The 23,242-nt window shown below is 35.8% G+C and overlaps 1 protein-coding gene and 1 long non-coding RNA gene across 10 annotated transcripts in view; one reads left to right on the forward strand and one right to left on the reverse strand.

Moving 5' to 3' along the window:
- Positions 1–23,242, forward strand: part of DNAH6 (dynein axonemal heavy chain 6) — a 232,589-nt gene that overhangs the window by 34,424 nt on the left and 174,923 nt on the right. For all 9 annotated transcript variants that reach the window (XM_077843082.1, XM_077843081.1, XM_077843075.1 and 6 more), the window contains 9 exons: positions 4,941–5,075; positions 5,166–5,286; positions 7,853–7,970; positions 9,380–9,548; positions 11,772–11,888; positions 13,429–13,629; positions 16,202–16,322; positions 19,613–19,764; positions 20,607–20,759. In XM_077843082.1, the coding sequence (XP_077699208.1) occupies positions 4,941–5,075; positions 5,166–5,286; positions 7,853–7,970; positions 9,380–9,548; positions 11,772–11,888; positions 13,429–13,629; positions 16,202–16,322; positions 19,613–19,764; positions 20,607–20,759 (1,287 nt within the window). The remainder of the gene's footprint in view (positions 1–4,940; positions 5,076–5,165; positions 5,287–7,852; positions 7,971–9,379; positions 9,549–11,771; positions 11,889–13,428; positions 13,630–16,201; positions 16,323–19,612; positions 19,765–20,606; positions 20,760–23,242) is intronic.
- Positions 2,699–22,898, reverse strand: LOC144280747 (uncharacterized). The gene is made up of 3 exons (XR_013349180.1): positions 22,605–22,898; positions 13,040–13,076; positions 2,699–3,022 (listed from the first exon to the last, which is right to left on the reverse strand). It is a non-coding gene; the product is annotated as an uncharacterized LOC144280747 (long non-coding RNA).

Raw genomic sequence — 23,242 nt, forward strand, 5'->3', positions numbered from 1 at the left:
GTATTCATTTCTCTTGGGTATATGCCTAAGAGTAGAATTGCTGAGTCACCAGTAACTCTATGTTTAACCTTTTGAGGACCTGCAAAACAATTTCCAAAGCTACTGCATAATTTTAAATTCCCACCAACAGCATATGAGGGCTTTGGTTTCTCATTGTTTTCACCATTATATCTGTCCTTTTCATTATAGTCATTCCTACTGCTTGTAAAGTGGTATCTCATTGTGGTTTTGATTTATCTTTCCCAAATGACTAATGATGGTGAGCATCTTTTCATGGACCTATTGACCATTTGTATATCTTATCTGGAGAACTGTATATTGATACTTTACCCATTTCTTAATTGAGTTATTTTCATTTTACTATTGAATTATAAGAGTTATTTATATATTCTGGATACAAGTCCCTTATCAGATATATGACTTGCAAAAATTTTCTCCCGTTTTGTGGGTTATCTGTACATTTTCTTGATGGTTTCCTTTGAAGCACAAAAGTTTTTAATTTTGATGATCTGCATTTTCTTTTTTTTTTTTTAAAGACTTATCTATTTATTTGAAAGAAAAAGAGCAGAGTGAGTGAGAAAAGGAGTAGGGGGAGAGGGGCATAGGGAGAGGGAGAAGCAGGCTCCTTGCTGAGCAGAGAGCCTTATGTGGAGCTCAATCCCAGGACCCTGGGATCATGACCTGAGCTAAAGGAACATGCTTAACCAGCTGACCCACCCAGGTGCCCGGATGATCCGCATTTTCAGTTTTGAAGTGTAAGTCTTCTGGGCCCTTGATTTTCCACATGAATTTAAAGATAATCTTGTCAATTTCTGCAAAGAAGTAAACTGGGATTTTGATAGGGATTGCTTTAAATCTATAGACCAATTCAGAGAGTATTGCCATCTTAACAATACTAACTTCTGGTCTATGAACATACAATGCCTTCCCATTTATTCAGGTCTTCTTCAATTCTTTCAACAATGTTTTGTAGTTTTCAGAGGATATTTTACACTGCATTTGTTAAATTTATTGCTAAATATTTTATTCTTTTTGATTCTATCGTAAGTGTAATTGTTTTCTTAATTTCATTTTGTTTTTTCATCTCATATATATATAAATATATGTACATATATAAATAGTATAAATGTATAAATATGTGTGTATGATCTATATATAATACAATTAATTTTTGTATATGTAGCTTGTTTCCTGAAATCTTGCAGAATTTATTCCTGATTCTAATAGTATGGGGCATGTGTGTGTGCATGCATGTACTCCTTAGAATACCTGATGAACAAGAATAAGTCATCTGCAAATAGATATGGTTTTGCAACTCCTTTCCAACTTGGATGATTTAATTTTGTTGCCTAAGTTCCCTGGATAGAACTTTTCTGCTGAATAGAAGTTTCAAAAGCAGACATCCTTGTCTTATTCCTGATCTTAGAAGGAAAGCTTTCAGTTCACCATTAAGCATGATACAATAAGGAAGTTTCTTTCTATTCCTAGTTTGTTGAATGTTTTTATCGTGAAGCAATTATGAATCTGTTAAATGCTTTTTCTGCATCTATTGAGATTATCATGCAGTGTTTGCCTTTTATTAGAATAATATGATTTGTTATAATGATTGATCTTTGGATATTAAACCAACTTTGTATCCCTTGGTCATGGTATATAATCCCTTTGTTGTTTGATTTGGTTTGCTAGCATTATGTTAAGGATATTTGCATGAATATTCATAAGGAAGACTGGTCTATAGTTTTGTGGGTTTTTTCCTTGTGATGTGTTTGTCTGGTTTTGGTGTCAGGGTACTAATGGTTTTAAAGAATGAGTTGGAAAATATTCCTTCTATTTTTTTAAGGAATCTATGAAGAATTGATATTAATTTTTCTTTAATGTTTTGTAAAATTCAAGTGTCTTCTAGTCTCCTACATTACCAAGTTTCACTTTTCTCTAGATTTATGTGTGTGCTTAATATTAATTTTTCAATATTATGTAATACTGCACGTTGCTTTAATCTGCTTGTTTCTAATAGTGTGTAATTTTGTTGCATGTGATACTTTTAGGCAATTTTTTGTTTAGTTTTTACATTCTCAACCACTGTCATTCATTTCTTTTAATTTGAATATTACTTTGTAATTAAAATCTTTCCATTTTTAATTCTTAGGCAGCCATTGCTTTGCAAACAGACTACTCTTAATTTCATAGATCTATATAACCATTCCTCTGCTTATGAAGGGAGGTACCTTTTACTGTAGCTCTTTCTATCCTGGGTCAGAAATATACGTGAAAACAGGAGCCCAGATCTTCTGGCTGGGCCATGACCTATACAGCTGCAATGGGCTCTCTAAGTGTCAAATTGTTCAAATCACCCAGATGCTCTGTTGACCAACGTTAGGGAATTAAAGGTGTGGTGGTGTGGTGAAGGCAAGATTAGTAATTCCAAAGGATTCCTACGTTCCAACCAAGGACAATGTGCCTCAACATGGCCCTGGTTTTTCTTAGATTTTTACATAAACACAACTCTTTTGCACTTATCTTCCAAAAGCTCTAGTCTCTAAGTTTCCCTTTAGGTGTTCTGACCCAGTGACCAACCCTCAGATTAATAACAGTGGTTTTCTACTTCTGAAGGTATTAATACTCATTTCGATGCAAGTGGCAGAAACTCAGTTTCAATGAACTTCAACAACAACAACAAACAAAAGCTCATATAATAAGGAAGTTCAAGGGGTAGGAATACCTTTATGCATGGCTCACTTCAGAAGTTCAAATAATATCTTGTCATCTTTATTTTTTCTCTTTCTCTTCATCTTTCAGTTCTTTCTCTGTTTTATTCTCACTTGGGCTCTTAACATGAGCACCACCAAGTGCAGCTCTAGTTACAGCTAGCTCTTTGAGTGAGAAGAGAGTACCTCTTGCTGGAGATGCTGGAGAGTAGACTGATTGGCTCAGCTTGGCCACATCTTCAATCCTGAATCAATCCTTGCACAGCCAGGTGTTCTCTGATAAGCCAGGCCTGGGTATATGTGCCTATCCCTCATTCCTGTGATGGGGAAAGGGAGGGGTCAGCCTTATCAAAACCACATGGTAATGGGTTTCTCAAAAGAAAGCGGGAGCATATCACTAGAAGAATTGGAGGTAAATCTGAGGTAGGTCTGTCCAGAACAGACAAAAATTATAGCTTCTCAGTCTACATATTGAAATCCACCATCAAAGTGATAAATCTTCCTCCCCTTACAGTCCTGCTAACAACTTAAAATAATACCTAATCCTTAATCTTTCAATAGATACTATTGATTTAGCAGCCTGAGAATAAACTACCTACCCGAAATTTTATCAAACAACAAGGGGATGGAGAACAAACCTGAAGTTTCTCATATCATAGCTGCTCTCACAACTGTCCTGTATGTGGACAGCCATATGATATTTAAGTTAAGCCAAAGTGATTTTTTAGATTACGTTTTTTTCTTCCAAAAATTTCCACCATTAAACTCCTCTCACATCTTGGCAAAACATGTTGTCTTGGAAGCCAACAGCCTAGAACTCTGACTTATGATAGTAGCATAGAGAAAGATAACATTAATATTATGTAACAATTTCACAAATAGTTCCACTCATTGTTCCAGCCCACAAATAAATAAGTTCCTTTAAAAAAGAATGTATTTATTTATTTATTTATTTATTTATTTATTTATTTGAGAGAGAACGAGTGGGAGAAGAGGCAGAGGGAGAGAATTTCAAGCAGTTCCCCAATGAGTGTGGAGCCTGGCACAGGACCTCATCCCAGGAACATGAGATCAAAACCTGAGCCGAAATCAAGAGTTGGATGCCACTGAGCCACTCAAGTGCCCCATAAATAGGTTCTTAATGGTGACTGATTTTCTTTTTCAGCAACTTGTCACCCCTACAAATTTAAAGTTAAAAAATTTAACTGTACAACATTTTAAATTCAAAGTGGTCTTTGTCCTATGTCATAGCCTCTTAGATCAGTAGATGGGCCCCTCCATTACCACAGTGACTGGACATTGTAAAGTCCTTAAGATAATACAATGAATCTCTTAGTATCCATTCATCAAAAATAGTGAAATTTAAGATATTGCCCAGTTCTCCATTACTTGCCCTCAGAATATTGCTAGAAGACACATATTCAAAGTGAAAAGAAAAGAATTCAAACAAATTAGATCTTATAGCTCAAAGAATACTTTTATGGATAAGGAAGATGTGGCATATATATATAGACACACACACATATATACATATGTATATGTATATATGTGTGTATATATATGTATAAAGAAGATGTGGCATGTGTGTGTATTTATATATAAAGAAGATGTCGCATATATATATAGATATACACAATGGAATATCAGCATCAGAAAGAATAAATACTTACCATTTACATCAACGTGGATGGAACTGCAGGGTATTATACTGAGAAAAATAAGTTAATCCAAGAAAGACCATTATCATATGGTTTCACTCATATGTGGAATATAAGAAACAGCAGAGAGGATCATAAGGGAAAGGAGGGAAAACCAAATGGGAAGTCATCAGAGAGGAAGACAAACCATGAGAGCCTTTTAACTATAGGAATCAAACTGAGGGTTGCTGGAGGGGAGGTGGGTGGGAAGATGGGGTAATTGGGTGATGGGCATTAAGGAGGGCAGGTAATGTGATAAGCACTGGGTGTTATATGCAACTGATGAATTATTGAAAACTATGTCTGAAACTAATGATGTACTGTATGTTGGCTAATTGAATTTTTTTAAAAGAATACTTTTAGAAAAAATTTCAGAAGTGTTCCTGTTTAATGTATGCACTTTGGAGTTGTAGCTACAGTGAACATATAGAGCTGCTTATTTCCCTTAATAGCCATTCTTCCTTTCCAAATATTTTTATTCTTTCAAAAGATAGGGATTTTTAAAGCTAAACAATGACAGATTTTTATTTTCCTGCAGCATCTGCGACCAGCTCTTCTTAAAATAAATGAATTATGCTATCACTTGAGTTTTATGGGACTTTGTCATATTGAAAAATGTCATACCTACACCCTGCAAGAATTTAAAGTTGCACAAGTCATACGGTTAGAAGAGGTAAGGAGTTTTGTCTATAGTTTTAAGATTTAGCTTTTCTATTGTTGCAACTTTACTATTACTAATACTTGTTCATCAATGTCTATCTAGGTGGTAGAGCGCCTAGAAGAATTTCGAAATGAGGCAAAAGATGTGGTCAGGAAGGCTTGTCATGTTGCTCTTCGTGCCGCAGGATTCATTCCTGATGACTGTATACACAAACCTATTGAGGGTATGCAGGGGAAAATACTGTGATAAGAAGTCATGGCTTTCTAAAAAAATAACTCTTTTTTATTCTACTTGTCTTAGGTTTAAATTATGATCCTACTTTTTCGTTCTTCTGAATGTCTGCTTGATACATTATAAATTCAGTACATATTGTAGAGGAGGGGAAAACAGTAAATATTGCATCTTCCTTCCATTACCACTACTTCTTTTTTTTGGGGGGGGGGGTTCCTTGACACTATTTTTATTTTATTTTATTTATTTATTTTGTAATAATAAATTTACTTTTTATTGGTGTTCAATTTGCCAACATACAGAGTAACACCCAGTGCTCATCCCGTCAAGTGCCACCCTAAGTGCCCACCACCCAGTCACCCCCACCCCTGCGCCCTCCTCCCCTTCAACCACCCCTAGTTCATTTCCCAGAGTTAGGAGTCTTCCATGTTCTGTCTCCCTTTCTGATATTTCCTACCCATTTCTTCTCCCTTCCCCTCTATTCCCTTTCACTATTATTTATATTCCCCAAATGAATGAGACCATATAATGTTTGTCCTTCTCCGATTGACTTATTTCACTCAGCATAATAACCTCCAGTTCCATCCACGTCGAAGCAAATGGTGGGTATTTGTCATTTCTAATGGCTGAGTAATATGCCATTGTATATATAGACCACATCTTCTTTATCCATTCATCTTTCGATGGACACCGAGGCTCCTTCCATAGTTTGGCTATTGTGGACATTGCTGCTAGAAACATCGGGGTGCAGGTGCCCCGGCGTTTCATTGCATCTGCATCTTTGGAGTAAATCCCCAGCAGTGCAATTGCTGGGTCGTAGGGCAGATCTATTTTTAACTCTTTGAGGAACCTCCACACAGTTTTCCAGAGTGGCTGCACCATTTCACATTCCCACCAACAGTGCAAGAGGGTTCCCTTTTCTCTGCATCCTCTCCAACATTTGTGGTTTCCTGCCTTGTTAATTTTCCCCATTCTCACTGGTGGGAGGTGGTATCTCATTGTGGTTTTGATTTGTATTTCCCTGATGGCAAGTGATGCGGAGCATTTTCTCATGTGCTTGTTCGCCATGTCTGTGTCTTTCTCTGTGAGGTTTCTGTTCATGTTTTTTGCCCATTTCATGATTGGATTGTTTGTTTCTTTGGTGTTGAGTTTAATAAGTTCTTTATAGATCTTGGAAACTAGCCCTTTATCTGATAAGTCATTTGCAAATATCTTCTCCCATTCTGTAGGTTGTCTCTGAGTTTTGTTGACTGTATCCTTTGCTGTGCAAAAGCTTCTTATCTTGATGAAGTCCCAATAGTTCATTTTTGCTTTTGTTTCTTTTGCCTTCGTGGATGTATCTTGTAAGAAGTTACTGTGGCCGAGTTCAAAAAGGGTGTTGCCTGTGTTCTTCTCTAGGATTTTGATGGAATCTTGTCTCACATTTAGATCTTTCATCCATTTTGAGTTTATCTTTGTGTATGGTGAAAGAGAGTGGTCTAGTTTCATTCTTCTGCATGCATTACCACTACTTCTATATAATATTGTAAGCTGATTACAGAACCTTTATTTCATAATCATTTTAAAGAGAAATCAGGGCCTCTTTGCTTAAAGGTATGTTCAACCTACCAGTACAGAGGAATGTTAATGAACCATCTACAGTCTTTTGTTCAGTTGAAATCCTTTGATGTGGAATTCTTTTCGATAACTGGGCTGTTTTCTAGAGTTTAAAATATCTCATTAACCAAGCACTTTGTTGTTTTTTAATTTTACTTATCTTTTTTTACATTTTAATGCCAATGTAATTAACCAACATTATTATACAATATAGGAATACAATATAGTGATCTAACAATTCTAAGCATTACTCAGTCCTCATCATGAGAAGTGTTCTCTTCATCCCCTTTACCTGTTTCCCCCATTCCTCCACTCATCTCTCCCTGTAACTCTCTGTTTGTTCTCTATAGTTAAGAATGTTTTTTAGTCTCTTTTTTCCCCTTTGTTCATTTATTTTGTTTCTTAAATTCCACATGTGAGTGAAATCATGATATTTGTCTTTCTTTGACTGATTTATTTCATTTAGCATTGTCAGGGAAATGTAAATCAAAACCACAATGAGATTATCACCTCATACCTTCCAGAATGACTAAAATAAAAAACTCAAGAAACAAGTGTAGGTGAAGATGTGGAGAAAAAGGAACCCTCATGCATTATTGTTGGGAATGCAAACTGGTATAGCCACTGTGCCAAACTGTGTCTGGAAGTTCCTCAAAAAATTAAAAATAGCACTACCCTATAATCCAGTAATTACACTACTGGGTATTTACCCAAAGAATGTGAAAACACCAATATGAAGGGATATATGCACCCCTATGTTTATTGCAGCATTGTTTACAATAACCAAGTTATGGAAGCAGCTCAAGCATCTATCGATAGATAAATCAATAAAGAAACTGTGGTATATGTCTACAATGGAATATTATTCAACCACAAAAAAGAGTTTACTTATCCTTTAATCCATATTGAAAGAAATGGAATTTTTATCGAAAAGTTCTTGTCATATCTTCTATTTTCCTTAGATTATCATAAAATGCAAGACGGAGGAAGTCTCATCGATTTGCCTGCTTATGCAGACTCGGACAAAATGACATACACTGAGCAAGCCAGCAAAAGGCATCATTGCATGAGGCTAACATGGTAAATGATTATTTTCTTTCTCAAGAAAAATTAGAGCATCCACCTTTCTTGAGTTTCATTAAAAATTAAAGCCTTCAAGGGCAGTTGGGTGGCTCAGTGGTTGAGCATCTGCCTTCAGCTCAGGGCATGATTCTGGGGTCCTGGGGTCGAGTTCCACATCAAGCTTCTCTCAGGGAGCCTGCTTCTCCATCTGCCTATGTCTCTGCCTCTCTCTGTCCCTCATGAATAAATAAACAAAATCTTTTACCAAAAAAATGTAAAGCCTTCATCACAGGATTTACTAATAGTGTTGAGAGATTTTGGGGTGATATGATAACCTGACTACATGCCCAGAAACGCTCCCATCCCATTGCCACACAGCAGAGCAGCCACTGGGAGTGGCGAGCTGGTGGAGACTAGAAGACATGCCCAAGGCTGAGTGCTCCTCTTAGACCTTTAAGGCTTTGTTTCCCTCTAGCCCAGCTTGGAGCATGGAGCAGGCTGTGATAAGGAGAAGTCAGGTACATAGAGATTTGTGGGCCTCCTCCAGAGCACCTGGAGAGCCCATTACCTCTATTGGTCACTAAAGAACTACATGTGGCTGCATTGCCCCATAAAATTCCACTCTCTCCCTAAGGTGAGTTTTGCACCCGGGAGATGAGGGTGGAAAGCCTTCCTTCCAGGGCCTCACCTGGATCTTGACATTGTTTCAGAGTTTGGATTTCACACCATTCCAAAACCTCACCATTACAAATAACTTGCAAACAAAATCACCAAACATTATCTGAAAAGTTTTGTATGGCACTATAAAACACTGTTATTGTTAGCAGTGCCAACTCCCTTAGTCTAACTTTGACAGCTGTAAATTCAGTAAATCTTAACTGCGTACTGGTTTATATATGAAATAATATAATAATGTCTGTGTCACAACAGAGGTCAATGAAGCAAGAGACCACCGTCCATAGTACAGGTAACAGAGGCCCCTTGACTGTCAGTTGAGTAGAAACATAAAATCTGCATCTCTGAGTTAGCAGTTGCTATCAAACATTTATTCAATAGTGAAGATTTCACACCCGTACCATTAGAATGTGAGTTACAGATGTTGTATATTTTCTGACTTCATTTTTAAAGCATCTTTAAAAAATCTTATGGCCCTTTTGGTTAGATGAGCTGGGTGCACTTCCCATACCACCCATATAGCTTGTTAAATTTCCTTTTAAATAGTTAGAACACCCAGCTAAATTGATGCTATATATTTGTGCTTGAAAATGAAGAATGTCCAAGAATAACTCCTATGTACAATAAATCTGTTATTATAAGTAAAAATTCAAAGACAAATTATGATATTTAAAAATTTGAATATTTGGTTTAGTGTAACTTTCATAGTAGTGAATATAGAAAACTGAAGGTGTATTTTTTTTCTTTTCAAGCTTTATCCGTCTAAATGACTATCTAATTGGGAACACAATGCACGTCCTAACAGTAAATTCTGCTAACTCTCTTTTGAATTATCTTACTGACAAGCTAAAACGAACACCTTCGGCAGATGTCATTCAGAAATGGATTACTGAAGAGAAGCCTGAAGTCCCTGAGAAAAAGGTATATTCAAACAAAATTAAGAAAATTCATAGGTCAGCATTTATTGGTGAGTGCTTACTATGTACTATGAATTATGTTATTTTCTGTGTACTTGAAAAGTAGCAGAAATGCTTAGAAGATTTCACAGGATAATCAGATCTTACAATATACAATTGAAATGGCAGAATGAAAATCACCATATCAACAAGTATCTCATAATAGATGAAAGCATCCACTTTTCTAGATGTTGGTGCTGTCTTTTAGGAATTGGCTAAAGGCTATTCATGTGTACATAGGACAAATGTTTCTTAAGTGCCTACTACATACCAATCCGTGTTGGGTGTGGAGTATGTAGTGATGAAAAGCATAGACAGGATTCTTGGGCCCAAGAAGCTTATGGTTTGGGGGTTGTCATGGGCATGAACTGGCAGAGAGAATCAGGAAAGGTGATATAAATGAAAGATAACCAATGGTTTAGAGGTGAGAAGAAGCAAATCATGGAAGCAAAACCTTTGTGCTGTGAGTGGATAACCTCTTGGGAGGATGTTGATCTTAGGACAGCGTAATTTGAGACATTCAAGATGAAGTACTACAACTCTTTGCATTCTAGCATAGCTAAGAGAGAAATCATATCATCCATATCCACATTTCCCAATAAGCTTTGCCCTACTTCCATCCCAGATAATAGCTTCATGCCAGATACCTAAAAACACAGCTAAACATGTGTGCCTGGTTTCCTCAAGCTTCATACCTGTACTTATCAACTGCCTCCCCAGGAAATCCAGCTATGACGTTTCAAGACTACATGCTCTTTGCTATAGTTTCTCTTTTCTCCAAAAGTTCAATTTTAGTTGCATACTCCTTTTTATTACTTTCTTCCCTCAGTCTCAATTGATCCCTTTTCTAAATTCTATTACATTTTGAAAGTCACATTTATTTTCTAATTATAAAAGTAATATATGCCAAGTGAAGAAAATTGGAAGAACATAGAAATATACAAAGAAAAAGATCTCTGCTATCCAAAGATAACCGGTTTCCAAGGGGAAGAAAGGTATCATATTTATTGCTTTAACACATGCTTTTCCTACTTAGCAATGTATTATAAAAAATCTGCCAAGACAATATGTATTTTTCCATATAATATTCTCACAAAGAAATATAACTACTGTACATCTTCTAAATAATTTTCTATTGTTGATGACTTTCTCATACTCCAAATAAATAGACATCTTTGCTTCTTATTACTCCAAATAAGCAAAGAACATCCTTGTCCATGAATTTTTCACACATCTCTGATTTCTCCCCCTTAGAAGAAATTCCTAGATGTGGAATTTTGGGGTCAGAAATATGCTTTTGATTCTGATGCATTAACTTTCCAGAAAATTTAGCGTTTATTTACAATCTTCCTAAAAATGTTTGAGAATGAACACATGCACACTAGATATTATCATTCACTTTCATTGAGGTCAGTCTGATGGTTGTAAAGTAGTGCATCACTGCTTTTAATTGTTACATTCCTTTAATTGGCGCTCCAGTGAAAAGAGCATAGGTCTGGTGATCAGAAAGACCTGGGTTTGAGTACTGGTCTGTCACCTAATAACCAGTGTGTCCTGGATGAAATGTCTTACCTTTTCCAGATGTTCTTTTTCTCATGCCATAATAATGATACCTGCTTCATATGGTTGGTGTGGGTATGTGAATACTTAGCACTACTTGGCACACAGTAAATATTCAATAAATGTTGTTACTGAGCAAAATATCTCAAAAATGAGAACAAGGAAAAGATTGATCACTTGTATATTCCTTTTAAGATATGTCAAATTATGCCCTTTGCCCATTTTTCTATGTAAGTACATTTCTATTTTAGTATATATCTATTTACGTATTAATTATTGTATTATTAGTATACATTTCTGTTGAATATATCAAGTATTTTCTATTTAAATATTACCAATTTTCTATGCTCTATATATACCATTGATATATTTTTCCAGCTTGTTGTTTGCCTTTCCATTTTGTTAATGGTTTTTTTTATAAGGGGAGAAGTTTTACACTACTGTGTAATCCTTCAATGTTTGTCTTCATTTTTTAATTTCTATGGTAATATTCATTGAAAGACAAGCCAACATTATGAAATCAATTAATTGTATAAGCTTCAGTTTACATGCCTCTTGTATCCAGACATCTTTTATCTTATACCTTGAAGCTTACATCTTTATAACACCAAAAATGTGCTCATTTCAGGGGGCCACTGCAGGGGAAAAACAGGAAGAAGATGAGTCTCTCATCCCCATGTTTCTCACAGAACTGATTTTGACGGTCCAATCATTACTCTTCGAGCCTTCTTTGGAAGACTTTCTGGTGTGTGTTTCTCCATATAGCATCCACCTATAAGTACCTTTTTGGGAAATGAAGCAACTGTTTTACTCTCAAGTGATTGGCAGGATTGCTGTTGTCACTCCTCCAAAATGATCAGAAGGAAAAGAGAAAGTACTGTTCTATGCACAGCATTATGTCTACATAAAAACTATCTAAAAGTTTAGCACATTTTCTTTAACTTGAGACAGACTAGGAGCTTGATAAGGTACACCATTAAGAGAACATATACTATACAAAATTTAGAATTGACTATAGTAAGTATAGTTTTTGAAATCTTTTTGGTATGCCGCATCCATGAAAATATTTTAATTATCTATTGCTATGTAACAAATTACCACAAATATGGCAGCTTAAAACCACAACCATGTGTTATCTCACAGTTTCTGTAGGTCAGAAGTCTGGGCACTGCTTAGTTCATCTTCTGCTTCAAAGTTTCTCCAGGCTGCCATTCAGGTATTGGCTATGATGAGGTCTCTTTAGAGGCTTGACTAGAAAAGGATCTGCTTCTAAGTTTCCTCAAGTTGTTGTATAGGTAGAGGTATAGGACTGAAGTTCCTGTTTTCTTGAGAGATGTCATCAGGGGACCACCCTTAGATACTAGAAACCACCTATTGTTCTTTACCGTGTGGCCAACTCTCTAAGTAGTTTACATATGGATATTTGCTTCTTTAAGACCAGTTGGAAAATCTCCTTTGGGAAGGGCCCAATCCCTCTTTTAAGGGTTTTCACTTGATTCAGTCAGGTATACCTAGGATATACCTTTTTTTATTAACTCAGAGTCAGTTGATTTGGGACCTTAATTATATCTGCAAAATTCCTTTAACTTTCTGTATAATGTAACCTAATCACAGGAGTGGCATCCCATCATATTCAGAGGCCCTCCTTCCCTCCATAGTCAAGAAGAAGGGATTATAAAGGGCTTGTACACCAGAGGGAGGGAATCTTGGGGGCCATTGTAGAATTCTGCCCTCTTCATTTGTGTACATGTAATAGATTAATTACCAGTCAGATTAATAAACCAGAGTCTATATTTCTTGGTATACATGGCACAAAAGCACTAGTAATCAGAATCTCTAGATACTAATCTTGTCTTTACAGTTAATGGGCTATATGACCTTGGGGAAACCACTTACCACTCTAGAGTTCAATTTATACATCTGTAAGGTGCATCTGTAAAATGAGAAAGCAGATGAGTTTTAAGGTTGCTTCTAATTCCAGTAGTCTATGATTCTGTAATTTATTCAGATAGGTTGTTTTAAGATATTTATAAGGAGACAAGTGAACTGCTGAGTTCTCCATGGTTGAGGCCTCACTCAGAAGCTCCCATACAGAGGCACTGGGCTCTTAGGTCCCTTATTGATCAGAAGACACATGTCCTTTACATGATTTGTATGAACTCAGAATCAACACAGTATTTGTCATGGTTGAATGAGTTATTTATTTTAGCATTTCAAAAAATTCAAAATTATTCATAAATATAACCATACATATTTATATTTATGTTTGTTTTTCTGTTTAACAGGATGGTATTTCAGGTGCAATTAATCATTTTCAAAACACTGTGCTATCAGTTCCTAATCTTGTACCTGATACATATTTTGATGCTTTTACCAGACCTTACATTAACAACAAACTTGAAGAAAAAACTTGTGGATCTGGTCCAAGCCTATTAGCAGTATTTGATGATGATAAGAATTTTCACACAATTACCCTTCAAATAAAGGTACATTCATTTTTGTACAACTATTTTATAATCTCAGTTTTTAAGAAATTGAGTAATAAACTTTCTTCCTTTCTTATATTTAAACTGAATGCTACTTAATTTCTAAATGATAAAGTGATATCTTTTTTTAAAGTCCTAGTAGATCAGAGCACTGACTACAGGAAAGGATTTAGAAGTACAGGTTATCTGAGACTGCATCACTCTCTCACTCCCCAGGGAAGAAGATAAGGTTAAGAAGAAAGAAGAAGCATTATTTAAACGTGGGATAGTGTAGGAGAAATGAAACAACTGGTGAAAACTAAGGTCCTGTAAGACAAAAGAAAACCAAAAAACCCAAAGTACACCCAACTTTTTCCCCACTGCCAAAAATTTAAATAAAATAATCTGCACATTGCTACACTGATGGAATGGAATACCCTTGAATTATAAATCACTTCAAATCCACAAGCTGAAGAAATGAAGATATATTAAATTCATGGAAAACTACTATAAGGAGAAAACAGAAAGTGAAGATTAAAAGACCTGATGAATACTCTTTCCTTTCTCTCCCAAACAACCTTCAAACAGAAGCTATACTACCAACTGAAGTAAATATCCTCAAACAAGCATTTGAATATATATAAAATTACATTGAATCAACAATTGAAAATTAAAGATAGAAATGGGAAATAAAAAGACAAAATCATCTCAGAAATGAAGATGAAATTGCATGGTGACCAAGGGAGAATAAACTCAAGTAAAAATTTAATACTTACCAGGAACGCCTGGGTGGCTCAGCAGTTGAGCATCTGCCTTTGGCTCAGGGTGTGATCCTGGGATCCTGGGATTAAGTCCTGCATTGAGATCCCTGTAAGGAGCCTCCTTTCCCTCTGCTTATGTCTCTGTTTCTCTCTGTGTGTCTCTCATGAATAAAATAAATAAAATCTTCCAAAAAATTTAATAATTATCATAGGAGAATGATAGGAAAAATGAGAATAGAAAAAAGACAGAAAAACAACCAAGAGAATGAAAATAAGCTAGAAATACAAGTAGAAGGGTCAGAGAGAAAATAATTGGAATAGGAGACAAGCAAAGAAGAAATAATATATATTTAATTGGAGTCTATGAAGGGGAAAAACAAAACAGGGTGGAAGAAACATAAGTATAGTCCAAGAAAAAAAAACTGAATGTATATATTGAAAGGACCTACAGAGTACCTTGGGAAATTGACCCAGGACAATCAAGTCTGACTACATCCTCTTAAAACTATTAGCTTTTGGTTTGGTTTGGTTTTAAAGATTTTATTTAAAAAAAAAAAAGATTTTATTTATTTATTCATAACACATACACACGCACACACACACACACACACAGAGGCAGAAACAAAGGCAGGGAGAAGCAGGCTCCTCGCAGGAAGCCCAATACGGGACTCGATTCCAGGACTCCAGGATCATGCCCTTAGCCAAAGGCAGACACTCAACCGCTGAGTCTCCCAGGCGTCCCAAAACTATTAGCTTTTAAAGCTAAAGAAAAATTCTTCCAGGTCTCAAAGCACAAAGATCAAATACATTACAAAGTAAGAGAATTGGACCAGCATGAGGCCTCTCTAAAACAATGTATAAAGCAAGACAGTAATGAAATAGCATTTCTTAATGAAACTGAAGGGAAGAAAGGGTGAATCAAGAATTTTTATCTATTCAGGATAGTCTTTCAAGTATCAAGGCCATAGAAGGATCTCCCAGGGACAAATTGACCATTGAAGTAAATGCTGATTATAAAAGTATCATAAACTCTTGAATAAAATGAAAGCATATTTGTCCATATTGTGAATGAAGGAATGACTTGAATGAGAAGGGAAAGCTTTCCCTTACAACAGAATGTCAACTAATAAATGTAGAAGGAAAATGTAAAGAAAAATCACCACGTTGGCTATCCTAGAAACAGTCAAGAATCTCCAGTGCATCTTAAAATGAGAATTTAAAAGTTATAATGAAAAACAGGACTTTTGTCTCAAAGCATGTCTACATAAGATATTTATTGATTTCAAAAGGAAAAATAATAAGTTTGCAGTGATGAAGCCTGATAGACACCAAATTAACCAACATGTTAACATCACTGGTAATGAGACAAATTGATGTTATGTGCCTCCTGCCATGGTGCACTGAGAACATGCATCATTTCTGTGGTTTTACTATAAAAAATATATAACTAAATCTAAGCACTAGAGGGTGTAAAACACATATGGACACACACACACAAATGAGATACTTCAAAAATATAAAAGTCATGAAGGACAAAGATTGAGAAATTGTTTAAGATTTTTAAAAATATAAATATGCTTCCTTTTAATCATAAGGAACAGTTCTTCAAGAGTCAGATTTGAAGATGTGGGTTTTTTTTTTTTAATTTCATAAGAGAATCCATTAACTGCTCTTTGACATCAAGGATGGTATCTTCCCTCACCGATGTATCCTTTGGTTAAAGCATAGTGTTGGACACAGAAAAGGCATTATGTTTGTTGTTTAATTATATTGAATTGAATTCTGCTCAGAAAAAATATAGCTTTATTTGTCTGTTTATTTATAATATTTAGGAAACCATACAGGCAGCATTTGAATCTGCCCAATTATATGTAGCTACATTTGAAAGGTTCCAGATATTCTTCAAGGAAAATGAAAGTCTTGATTTACAAGCTCTTAAACTTGAAGAACCTGGTAAGTTTTCCATTTGTCCTTACTAATTATTTTGGAAACAAATATTGAGGTTTATAGTATTCTAGGTTTCTGTTTTGGTATGTAGTGAAAGAAATGGTGACCCAAAAGAGTTGGCCTGGTGAAAGGCAAAAGTTTATTCATTTCTGGGTTGTATTCTGTAGAACTACTCTCTACATCCTTATAGTTGCTGTGGTTTTGATCTTCTTAAATTTCCTAAAGTTAGTTTTGTGGCCTATCATATGATTTATCCTGGAGAATGTCACATGCATACTTGAGAAGAATGTATATTCTGCTATTGAATGGAATTTCTATATATGTCTGTTAAGTCTATTTATTCTAAAGTGTTATTCAATTCCATTTTATCTTGTTGATTTTCTGTCTGGATTATCTATCTACTGCTGATAGTGGGGTATTAAAGTCCTCTATTATTATTGTATTCCTGTCTATTTCTCTCTTAAGATCTGTTAGTATTTGTTTAATACATTTCAGTGCTCAGATATTGGGAGCATATGTACTTAATGATTGTTATATCTTCTTGATCTATTGACCCCTTTATCATTACATAATGGTCTTTGTTTCTCACTATGATTTTTGGCTTGAAGTCTATTTTGCCTGTTATAAGAATGGGTACATCCACTTTCTTTTGGTTACTACTTGCTTGTATCATTTTCCATCTCTTCAGTTTGAGTTTATGTTTCTGGAGCTGAGATGAGTCTTATGAAGGCAGCATATAGTTGGGTCTTGTGTTTTAACCCAGCCAGCCACTCTGTAGCTTTTGATGGGTGAATTCAATCCATTTACATTTAGGATGATCACTGATATATGAAGACTTACTACTGCCACTTTTTTTGTTGTTGCTTTCTTGTTGTTTTATATCTCTCTTTTCTCTCTCTTCCTCTCTCTCTCTCTCTCTCTCTCTCTTACTTTGTATTTCTATTTACCTATTTAGGTTAGTGGTTTTCTATGATGATTTGGTCAGTTTCTCCTTGTGCGTGTGTCTTTGCTCTAGATTTTTGTTTCATGGTTATTGTAAGGTTTTATAAAATGTCTAATAGATAAAATAGTCCTTTTTCTGCTGATAGTAGTTTATCTTCATTTGCCTATATAGATTCTTTTATTCTCCTCCATTTGTGTAGCCACAAATGATCTCTTTTTATGCTCTGAGTTTGTTACCAAATTATAGTAGCTATAGTTATTTTTAATGCTTTTTTCCTTTAATCCTTATGTTATAATTGTTAGCACCCTTTTCTAAAATAGAGTTACAATTTTGTGATTCTATTTATCACCTTACTCAAAGTTTTGTATATTTTTATCTTTTCATTTCAGGTAGAAAAGCTCCTCTCAACATTTGTTATAAGGGAGGTCTAATGGTGATGAACTCCCTTAACTTTTGTTTGTCTGGGAGTCTTTATTTCTCCTTTATATCTGAGGGATGACTTTGCTAGATAGGGTACTCTTGGCTAGCAATTTTTATCTTTCAATACTTTGAACACATCATTCTGTTCTCTCCCAGCCTATAGAGATTCTGCTGAGAAATCTGTACAGTCTAATGGATGTTCCTTTGTAGGTTACTTTCTTTGGCTGCTTTTAAGATTCTTTCTTTATCATTGACTTTTGACAGCTTCATATTAATGTGTCTCAGAGAGATCTGTTTGTATTGAGATAGTAAGATGATATATGGACTTGTATGTCTAGCTCTTTCCCAGGTTTGAGAAGTTCACAGATATTATTTCTTTAAATAATCTTTCTACCTCCTTCTTCTCTTCTTCTGGTGTACCCATTATTCATGTGTTGGCTCTCCAAATGGAGTCTAATAGTACTTCCTTCACTTTTTAAAAATCTTAGGATTTTAGGAGGTGTTATCTCTCCTTTTCCATATGAATCATTTCTAGATCTACTCTATTTCTAGTGCTTGGTCCACTATTCTGAAGGATAGTTACATGATACCATGAAAAAAGACTCTGTTCAAATAAGCTTAGAAAATACTAGACCAAAAAAACATTATACAGGTTTCCTTACCAGAGGACTTCTCAGATGATTTGATATCCTCATTTTGTCAGTTCTTAAAAATACATAGATCTAAACTTTCTGAAGTAAGTAAGATAGATAATTGTTGACCCTTTTTGTATTATGAGGAAACTGAAGCTCAGAAAGATTAAGTGACTTACCGAAAGTCAAAAATGGGTTAAATACTTGAGCTTAGGTTTTCTAACACTTTGTTCTTTTATACTATGTCAAGCTTCCCCTTATATTCAGGAAAGGAGATGACATAAAGACAAGCATCAACAGTCTTTTCTTTTTGGGATGGTGGAGGAGGGCTATAGGGAGAGAACAGGGAGCAGTAAGGAAATCAATCTGTGGAGGAAGTACTTGAAATAAAGTTAGCTAAATTTGTTTTTTAAAGATTTACTTATTTACTTTAGAGGGAAGGAGAGCAAAGGGTGAGAGAGAGAGAGAATCTCAAGTAGACCCCATGCTAAGCGCAGAACCAAATGTGGGGCTTGATCTCATGACCCTGAGATCATGACCTGAGCTGAAATCAAGATTCAGATGCTTAACCAACTGAGCTGCCCAGGTGCCCCAAAGTTAGCTGAATTTTTACAGGCCCAGAGGGTATAGGATTTTAAAAAGCAAGCAGAGTAGTTTAGTATTGTATGTGTATTAGAGCTGTTTTTGACCAACAGTATGATACAAATGTATTCAAAGGTAATCAAGCTTCTACTGGTTCCAGGTAGGTTGGAAAAGGGAGAAAATTAAAATAGAAGATTATCAAAATGCAATGGCTGCATATGGCACATGCAGGTCGACAAAGGCCTCAGCTATGATGTGGGAGCAGGGCTGGCAGAGAGGTGTTGGAAAGACGAATGGAGATGACTTCAGCTATGCTTTATCTCCTGTGTTTTAAACTTTTGTTATTAATATCTTCAAAATGTGTTATATGGAGGTGTTGTGCAGAAGAACCCTTCCATTAAGCTGAACTTCAACCTCGTTCTAAAATTCAGTCCATTCCAGACTAGATCCTCTAATACAATTACAAATTATTTTCATCTGCCTTCTCTTAGTAGGAGCCAGAAAACATGTTTACATTATTGAATATTATTTTCTTTAATACAAGAATAAAATACAAAGCACTATGAATTAACATTTTGAAGTTATTCAAGGTATTCTGCATTAGGAAAATAGCATTATAAATACATCTGTAAATTTATTAATACAATGATTTTTAACATATTTCAACATGATCCTTTAAAATTTAATATATTTTCTGTTCAATATGATTATTTTTGTAGATGTCGAGTTTTTTAGAGAACAACTGGAAAAATATCACAGACAGCACAAAGATGCAGTAGCTCTGAGACCTACCAGAAATGTAGGATTGCTGCTCATTGATACAAAGCTACTAAAGGAAAAATTGATTCCATCACCTTTGCGATGCTTGGAGGTAACTATGAACTAGGAAAAAAATCTTAATTATAGTCTCTATAGTTATTTTATAATTTTTGTACTGCAGATACGTTCTTTATTTTGTAGTAGTGCAAATATTTAAAATTAACATAACCTACTGGGTAACCTTAATTTCTAAGAAAAGTCCCATATTCTTTCTGTCCCAAACATAATCAGCCTTCAGTTGTGGGAAGGGTGGGGACTTGCAGGCTTCAGACTAGTCTCTTATTCCTATTCCATTTTGCTTTGTTGGAACATTTCAAGGCTTCCTGCAAAAGAGACACCACTATAGCAACACAGTGTTCTAGTGGGAATACTAGTTGATTTAGGACACTGAGATCACGTTTAGGACATTATTTCCTGCTCTGAAACTGTCTCTAAAGATCTGATTACATTTTGGTGAGTGGTAGAGCTCAGGAAATTTGTCTTGATCCTGCAATAACACTTTCATGTCTTCCTTTGGACCCAGAGTATACCTATAATATTCTAATACCCCCAGTGAAGCAATGGTATAAAGCAGGGATTGGCAAACTACAGCCCTACAAAGTGAGTCTGCCACCTGTTTTGTACTTACAACCATGACAATTTGCTTTTGTATTACCTATGGTTGCTTTCTCATTCCAAGGGCAGAGTTGAGTAGTTGTGACAGAGACCATGTCCTGCAAATCAAAAATATTTACTGTCTGGTCCTTACAGAAAACCTCTGCTGACCTCTGATGTAGATGACAGAAGACAGAGCCAATATTGCTGATTTAGCAATCAACTAGAATTTATTTGAAATATTTAATAAAACGAAAATATTTAAATAGTTATTATTCACATTTTCTTTTTCTTTCCTAGGTGCTAAATTATATGCTTCCCCGTCAAAGCAAGAAAAAAGTGGATGCCATTATCTCTGAGGCACAAGATGCAGAGTATAAACTTGAATTTGTTCCAACTACCACCATAGAATATGTTAACAGCTTAGTATTTCTTGATGAAATTCAGGAAAGGGTGAGTTGATTTTCATATAATTCAGTATTCCTGATTTTGTGGTAGATATGGAAGACAAATAAAGAGAAATTGAGGGACTGAAGGTCAATAAACAGTTGTTAAAATATTAGAAACACTTTCAGACAGTGTAAGTGAATGTCCTGTATCACAGCAATAACAGGAGCTAACATTGATGAAACTCTTACTACTAGTCAGGAATTGTACTAAAATTTTTATATATGTTACATTTTTTTTAATATATGTTATATTTTTAATCCTCACAAAAACTTAAGCATAGATAGTTTTTATTCTCATTTTGCAGATGAGGAAACAGGGACTGTAAAAGATTATGTTGCCCAAGATCATAAAACTTGTGGTAGATCATAAAACTTGTAGAATTTATTTTTTTTAATTTTTATTTATTTATGATAGTCACACAGAGAGAGAGAGAGAGGCAGAGACACAGGCAGAGGGAGAAGCAGGCTCCATGCACCGGGAGCCCGACGTGGGATTCGATCCCGGTTCTCCAGGATCGCGCCCTGGGCCAAAGGCAGGCGCTAAACCGCTGCGCCACCCAGGGATCCCAAACTTGTAGAATTTGCGTTGGTGGTATAGTGGTGAGCATAGCTGCCTTCCAAACTTGTAGAATTTAAATTCCTGTCTCTAACTGCAAAACCAATGCTCTCAATCACAATTTATTGCAGTTCTTTTTTTTCTTTTAAAGATTTATTATTTATTTATTTATTTATTTATTTATTTATTTATTTATTTATGATAGACATAGAGAGAGAGAGAGAGAGAGAGAGAGAGAGGCAGAGACACAGGAGGAGGGAGAAGCAGGCTCCATGCCGGGAGCCCGATGCAGGACTCGATCCCGGGACTCCAGGATCACACCCTGGGCCAAAGGCAGGCGCCAAACCGCTGAGCCACCTAGGATCCCCTTTATTGCGGTTCTTATTTGTGATCAGTGATCATGGAATTGTAATGGAAGTCTTGACCCTTAACCCATATCTGCATAATAGATAGGATCTTCACTATTAGGAAAAGAAACCCATATCAACTAGCTTAAATGTAGTGGAGGCAGTTGGGAGAGAACAGTAGACATAGAGACTCAAGTGACACGGGTGATAGGGTCAATACTCATGCTCTCTCTCTCTCTCTCTCTCTCTCTGATACACACACACACACACACACACACATACACATACTCTTTTTTCTCCCTTATTTCCTTCTCTTAGAAACTTGGTTTCCTCCCCTCAGTGTCTTCCCTGTGGCAGGCAACCTAGCATTTAATTTCAATTGTCAATTTTTCATAAGCTTTATTCATACTAATTGGCATTTGAAATAGAGGTAAGTAATTCTCTTAAACAACTGGAAACTGAAGATATATCACAAATAAAAAATACAAACTGAGTAAAATAAGTCATTAACCACTGGGTAGTCTGTTCTATAGTATTAACAGAATTAACAGTAAAGGCTATTTCATGTGCCTATAAAAGCAACCATTTTTGACATTTATTTTTTTTATTGAAGTAGAGTTAACACACAATGTTATGTTAGTTTCTGATGTATAACCTAGTGATTCACTAACTTAAATGTAACAATCTGGTTTCTCATTTCAAGAAATGGCACCTTCACTAAAGGGCAGATGATTGTGGTTTTCCCTCAGGTTTCTGTATACATTATCCCAGGAGTCTAGAGATGCCAAGTGTCTATTATTATGTGTACTCATTAAGGCACTTTGGACAAATAACTAAAGCTCACTTGAGCTAGCTTAGGCCAAACAGTTACTTTATTTAAGGATTCGGTAGTATTTCAAGGAACCCCACCCCTTCATCAAAAAGGTAAGTAGGCTTAGGAACTTACCAGAGCCAGGAATGACAAGGCTGTGGGAAACCCAGGTAGTTTTTTCTCTCCATCATCCTTTCTGCATCTCCCTGAAGATCTACTCTACTCCTCCCTCTAAAGACAGTCTGCTTCTGCTGCTTCATTCCACAGCAGCAAATATGACCAGCAGCTGCTCTCAAGTTACATGCTGCAAGCTAGCCAACCACCAAGAGAGAGATGCTGTCTCTCCCAATTATTAATTCTAAATGTCTCATGAATGCATTCAGCCTCTCTACCCCATGCTATTATATAAACTGTGACAGGAAGGTAGGATCACGTTGCAGAGAGTAGATTGCTCTTACCCTATAGTTGCAGAACAGGAGAGTTGATTGCTTTGCAGAAGACCCAGAGTGTATCCCATCTCCATGAGGTTGTCTGTGCATTTCTGAGTGTTGTGCTGGGGAAGGAGTTTCCCTTAGGGAGATGTTCTCCACACATGAACAGCTTTTCTTTGGAACCTCATCTGTTCATTCAGAAAATGTAGTGAACCCCCACTTGCAGGATGCAAGGGTTACAATAATGAGTAAACCTGCCTGCAAGGAGCTCAGAGTCCATAATGAAAGCAGACAACTATTATCTAATATATATATAGGTATAAGATACTGTGGTAGGACTGC

Source organism: Canis aureus, chromosome 12 (genome assembly GCF_053574225.1).
Source record: "Canis aureus isolate CA01 chromosome 12, VMU_Caureus_v.1.0, whole genome shotgun sequence".
Classification (NCBI taxonomy): Eukaryota; Metazoa; Chordata; class Mammalia; order Carnivora; family Canidae; genus Canis; species Canis aureus.